This window comes from Perognathus longimembris, chromosome 6, assembly GCF_023159225.1.
Source record: "Perognathus longimembris pacificus isolate PPM17 chromosome 6, ASM2315922v1, whole genome shotgun sequence".
Lineage (NCBI taxonomy): Eukaryota > Metazoa > Chordata > Mammalia > Rodentia > Heteromyidae > Perognathus > Perognathus longimembris.
The window spans coordinates 81,992,092-81,998,685 of record NC_063166.1 but is presented as its reverse complement, the minus strand read 5'-3'; the positions used below and the strand labels follow the sequence as shown (position 1 = coordinate 81,998,685).

Here is a 6,594-nt window from a genome sequence, read left to right as displayed (position 1 = left end):
GAATCGGGGGGCGAATTGATCTGTTTGTTTCATTCGCCTTGGAGGTGGGCTTGGGGTGGGGGGGTCTGGCCACTTTCAAGTGTGTAGGAGCCAGGGTGGGTGCAGGGCCCCCCCCCGAGCAGGCAGCGCTGCTTTTCGGGCGCAGGAGGGTAGGGCAGAGGGTTCTGCATGAGCTCCCTAAAAGACAAAGGTAGCAGAGCCAGCGACGCAGCTCCAGGGGAGACTCGCACTTCCAGCCCCAGCGTCGGTGGCAGTGCGCGCGCCGCCGCCGCCGTTCCCGCAGCAGCGCTGTCGGTGTAGCCGCCGGCGGCTTCCGGAGCTCGGGGATCCCGGCGTGGGGGGCGACGCCGGCGAGCAGAAGCGCCCGGCCGGCTGCGGCTGCCCACGGAGCTCGCCATGGGCTCGGCGCGCAGGGCGCTGTCCGCGGGGCCGGCGGTCCTGCTGCTCCTCGCGCTGCCCGGGCTGCGGGTCTGGGCGCAGAACGACACGGAGCCCATCGTGCTGGAGGGCAAGTGCTTGGTGGTGTGCGACTCGAACCCAGCCACAGACTCCAAGGGCTCCTCTTCCTCCCCGCTGGGGATCTCGGTCCGGGCGGCCAACTCCAAGGTGGCCTTTTCCGCGGTGCGGAGCACCAACCACGAGCCCTCGGAGATGAGCAACAAGACGCGGATCATCTACTTCGATCAGGTCAGACCCCGGGGGACGGGGACACCCAGGGGGTGGCGGGTCCCGGGGCGCCTTCCAGCGGGCTGCGTGTGCGTGTGTGTGTGTACGTGTGTGTGTCGGGGGTCACTCAGGCACCCCCTCCCCAATGTGCCCAGCCCGAAACTTCCCATACGCGTCTCCCGCTGGGCAGCCCCGGCCCGCCCGCCTTCCCCGCCCGGCTGGAGCGGAGAGGCTGCGGGCGCGGTGGGGAGCCCGGGCCGGCGGGCGGGCGGGCGGCGGGAGCTCGGCACAAGTTTCTCCGCAACAAGTCGGCCGGAGCTGCGGGGAAACCGCCCCGCGGCACGGCGGCGATCCCATCCCGTCGCGATCTCACCGCCATCTCGGCGGTGCCCAGGTGCCAGCCAGGCGCTCCGGACCCCGGGGAGACACTGGGGTTGTTTCTAACCAGATAGCACTTCTCTACAAACCACTCGGGGTCTCCGAGCGGGGATCCGGGGTCCCCTGCAAGGCGCAGAGATCCGGAACGGGGCAGGGTGGGGGGGGGTCACTCGCCTCCCGGGTTCACGCCCCGTCACCCCGTGTCCCCCCAGGGTGCTGGCGCGGGTGCCCGGGCTGGAGCAGGCAGGGTGTCGAGCCGTTCTCCTTAGGCAGAGAAAAGTTGCCCAGGAGGAAGGAAAGGAAACTGGGCAACTGGGCCGAGCCCGGATGGGGAAGCTCGGGGGCTGCTAGGGACGGGGTACGACTGGACCCCCGTTCCCGGTCCGTTCGGACAATTGTATAAATTACTGGGGCACCACAGGCCCGAAGGAGTTGGGGGCCGAACTGGGGAACTGCGGCTGCGGGTCAGAGACGGGGCTCTCTGAGGGATGGCTTGATGACAAGCCCCAGGATGCCGGCGGAGTTTTAGGGGAGTCCTCCAGGTCACGTTTGAACCCCAATCCCCACAGCTCCCAGAGTCGTTTGAAGTCACACTCACAGTTGTGGCGCTGCAGGAGGACCTGCAGGGCAAGGTGTGAGGTGACACTTGTACTGGTTCCTTGATTTTCTTAAGAAATGGGCTCTCCAGCTGGCCAGAGACCAGAGGGTGTCTCTCTGGGGGCTTGTTAGGGAATAGCCATAGTTTTTAATGAATTAAGTAGGCCCTTTGGCGGGGGGGGGGGGGGTGGGGGGTGGTTGCAGGATCTTCCACCAAGATGGAAATAAAGCCTCACTCCACTCGCAGTTTGCATTCCAATGCATTAGTTACAGGTTGGGGTATTCTCTTCGAGGATCTTCCGAGGCCTCCCTTAGAAAAGGGTTTGTTCTGTGCAGGGAGCCAGGCTTAGCTGGAGACTCCAGCCACATTTAGTTATAGATCTTGATGTGCCTGCTCTGTAGAGTCAACATTCAGCACTGTGTACAGTCAACAGTAATCAGCCACCATCATTATCGTGAAGGAATTATGCTACTTGGGTCTGAATCAGGAAGTCTTTTCGAAGTACCTTAAATGATCTTAAATGTGCTTGGAAAAAAAAGTCTTTGCAAAGCCACGCTGTTAGGAATTCTTGCTCAGTTGGCCGTGAGCTGCTGAAAGATTATCTATCATCAGGTCAGAGAACAGAAGTCCAATCCAATGCTCACTGGGAAAAGTGGGGGGGGGGGCTCTCCCCAATATATTCATGCATGGTGCTGTATTTGAATGTGGTTCTTAACCGCTCCATCTCCCGGCCTGTCCTGATGTCCTGGGGGTATTACTAGAGGTAGTACTGTAATTTGAAGAAATTATGCCCAAGGTATGGAAATGTATTCATTTTGACCAGAAGGCAATGTTTATAAGAGACAATAACAGACTACCATTGGTATACAGGAAAAGCATCTTTGTAGGAGCAGTGGTTAGTTTTCTGAAAGCCACTTATAAATCTGTTTCTTAGGAAGCATTGTCAATTTATTTGCTCTCCCCCTTTCCTTCTCTTAGGAAGGGATTTACCTACTGGACACTGCAAATTCCACTGAACAAGTCACTTAGTAAAAATTCAGAGCTAATTGCATAGCCAGAGGAACCATACAGAACATCTTGGAATCCAAAGCGCATTGTTGCTTTCCTGAAACGAGTGTCCAATTTCACTCTGCTCCTTGAACTTTAAATGAAGAGCAGGTGATTGATGGGAGGACAATGTGTGGCACAGAGAGGAACAGGAAAAGGCCACCGACTTTACTGTCTGTCTTACTCACACTTCACTCTTTGGCAGCCAGCAAGGGCTGACTCATTGCCAAGGTGGTATTATTAAGGCTTAGAGGCCACAGGAATGGAAAGCAAACGAGGCCATTGGTCTTCGGGAAGCAGTAGCAGAGGCTGAGGGAAGGCCAGACATTCGTACAGCTCTGTATAATAGCATGTGCCTTGTCACATGGCGAAGGGTGCCGGTGCTTTGGTGTGCTGTGTCCAGGGATGACTGGATGAGCCTAAGGATGTGGATTGGCTGGCCCGGTGACGTCACTTCTGGACATTGCCAAGGCTGGCGATGGCAGATGTAAACACATGGTAGATGCCTTCTACCTGGTGCTACCTGCTCTCACGAGACAGCTGGGCGACTCGGGAGCTACTCAGCTTTGCGCGAAGCTCTCTATACCTAACTTTGTTTTATCTCATACCATTTAGAGGCAGAAGAATTTTTTCCAATACAGAAGCTTATGTTTCAAGAGGGGAAAGAAATAAGAGGAAATGTTTTGCTCTCTATGGGTTCTGAGGCTGGCTGTTTGGAAATGAAAGAAAAAAAGAAGGAGGGAGGAAAGGAGGAAAAGAAAAGACGGAAGAGAGGAAGGGAGAAAAGCAAGCATACTTTGCTTACAAAAGAAATATTATACTTGACTGTTATTTCTTCTTTTTGTTTGTAGATCCTAGTTAACGTGGGTAATTTTTTCACCTTGGAGTCTGTCTTTGTAGCACCTAGGAAAGGAATCTACAGTTTCAATTTTCATGTAATTAAAGTCTACCAGAGCCAAACTATCCAGGTATGTGTTTGGACATATTTTGCCTTTACCCTTAAAGAATTGCATTTACCTTTAAATATTTATTCACAGATGTATTTTCAAGTAAGCAGCTATCCTCTTTACACTTTCAATATGTTTCATTTCCAATTTGCATCTTTAGTAACAGCCATTAAAGCGTGTGACACAAAAGCATATAGAAAAACAAAGCACAGGAGCGATTACCTTGATGACTACAAAGCATTTAACAAGTGTGGCGTGGCACAATTTCAGTGACATAAATCTCTCTAGGAGATCTTGACTTCATTTAATGAACAAAAATTATTTGACCTTGTAAAGAGAAAATACTTGTAAAACCAGCCAAGCTTTACAAGTGCCTCCTGAATAAATAAAACAAATTTGCTACTACCATAAACATGATGAGATGCAGTTAACAGTTAAAAAAATAAGCCTATGAAGAAGCAGCCATCGACTACATGTTTCAGAATGCCCGTCCTGGCCTTCTTTCTCCTAGAGGTTATTCTCGGTTACTTTGCTGCTAGTGAATTCTTGCCAATTGTAGTTACATGGTTAAGAACCTAGTATGTTATGCTTTCTAAGATAAATGGGCTTGACCTTATACTCAAAGGCAACAATGGAGGTATCTCTTAAAATATTAGAATATGCTAGCATTAAATGATATAAATACATGACTATGGAATTCTAAGATAACCTTTTTCTGGTGCTCAATATTCATGTTGTATATTGTGTCTATGTAAACCGTAGATTACACACTCACCTGTCAACTTGCTACATCCTCGTGAACAGATCAATTGTTAAGTCTCACACTTAATTCACTTAACATTAATTTTAGCATAAAGAAAATAAGTATTGTGGAAACAAATTTACTTCTATGAAAAAGACCTTTGCTAAATACCAATAATTAGAGGTCTGTGTAATATATGACATAGCATCATCAAAATTATAGCATGAGAAATTTATTATTAAAAGTTTGAGTTGATTCTTTATGAAACACTGTTCCTCACTAAGATATCTCATAGCCGTGGAGATCATTGTTGTTGTTATTCTTATTTTATTTGCCAGTCCTGGGCTTGAACCCAGGGCCTGGGCACTGTCCGTGAGCCTCTTTGTGCTCACTCTACCACTTGAACCATAGCACTACTCTGGCTTTTTCTGAGTAGTTTATTGGATATAAGAATCTCACAGACTTTTCTGCCCAGGCTGGCTTTGAACCGAGATCCTCAGATCTCAGCCTCCTGAGTAGCCAGGATTGTAGGCATGAGCCTCAGATGCCAGGCTTAGATCGTTACTTTTTAATAGACGTTTCTTTCCAGGGAAGATAGAAAAAGAAATCATCATCACACACACACACACACACACACACACACACACACACACACACTCACGCAGCAATCACCATTTCAAATGATTTTCAGTGCGATTCGAGTTACAGCTCCATGGACACCTCCAAAGCCACTGCTAGGATCTGTGCCTGTGTGGGTCTAGGGATACAGGCGAGCCCCAGGCCCTCCTCGCGATGGCTGCTGGGTGATGGGGGTGAGTAAGGCGTGAGCTTCATTTACATACTGAAGGAAAGCCAGTTTTCCTATGCTCAGATTGCTCTCTGGATTGTATTTTTGTTCATTCATTTTTTTTTTTCTGATGAAACTTCTAGGAAAAATTTTAAAAAGCATTATGTATTTTTTTTTATCATCTTTAAGGAGTTCTACTAAGGGTTTACAATGCAACACATCAGCCTATGAGTACAGTGTTCTACTTGCATCCTTCCCACCCATCCCTCCCAGCCCCACCCATTCCTCAATTTTCCTAGCTTCGTAGGATATACACGGAACATTACGATGGCATTGTCCTTCCTCGTACCTCCTTCCCCCTTATGCCCTTGTATTTGTTTTGTTAGGCTGTGAGTTACTCATTTGAATTCTTCCCTGCATCTACCATAGTTCAGAACATTTCTATGAGACTCGATACAGTCGCCTTGCTGTCTGAATGAGGTATTTTACTAAGTTGGTCATCTTAGGCAACATTGATTATCCATGGTAGGTGTTTTGATTTTAGAGGGAGCTTTTCAAGAGTTGTTACCATTTTTTTTCTCAAATTTTTATTATCAAACTGATCTACAGAGAAGTTACAGTATGTTACCATTTTTTTTTCTTCTAGGTGAACTTGATGTTGAATGGGAAACCAGTGATATCGGCTTTTGCAGGGGACAAAGATGTCACCCGTGAAGCCGCCACGAATGGAGTCCTTCTCTACCTGGACAAAGAGGATAAGGTTTATCTAAAACTGGAGAAAGGTAACCTGGTTGGAGGCTGGCAGTATTCCACGTTCTCTGGCTTCCTGGTGTTCCCTCTATAAAAGTTACTTGTCCAGGTGAAGGGCAACCCTTGGGTGAGTTACCCGAAGACCATTTTTTTTTTTTGTTTCCACCACTGGATTGGTATCTTTTATTGGTTCCTCATGGGTGAATATGGATTCTCTTTAAGGATTCTTGACTGATTTGAACCAACACAAGGTTTCACCGATTATTCTCGTGTGTGTGCATTTCCATATATTTGGATTGGAACTCAAAAGCACATCTTCCCTATCTATGCTTAAATGTATCCATCAAAAGCTGTCTCAAGGTTGGTTCTGAGTTTGCTTTCTTGGAAATACTGAATTTCATTGCAGATGCAGAATTTTATTTATTTTTCACTAAAAGACTGGCGAGCAGGTCTGAGGATTAGAGAATGCTCCAGCTCTGACTTCAGTCAAGGATTTGTGTGATACCGCCAAAGAACTGTGTGCTGTGTTCATGATACTCACAACACCTGTTGTTTCTATGCCGTTGGGATTCATTTGCTGTGTTCTCTTGAGGTTCCTAGGAATTGTTTCTCAGTGACTGCCATTGTGTTTTCTCTACAAATAAGGCCATGAATGGCTTGCCTGAAAATTTTACCTTGA

General features: G+C 48.3%; 1 protein-coding gene across 1 annotated transcript; it reads left to right on the top strand.

The window, feature by feature from the left end:
• Positions 1-396: 396 nt before the first annotated feature.
• On the top strand, positions 397-6,009 carry Cbln4 (cerebellin 4 precursor). Its single transcript, XM_048347505.1, has 3 exons — positions 397-687; positions 3,541-3,657; positions 5,812-6,009. The coding sequence occupies exons 1-3, from the start codon at positions 397-399 to the stop codon at positions 6,007-6,009; spliced, it is 606 nt and encodes a 201-aa protein (XP_048203462.1).
• Positions 6,010-6,594: the final 585 nt, after the last annotated feature.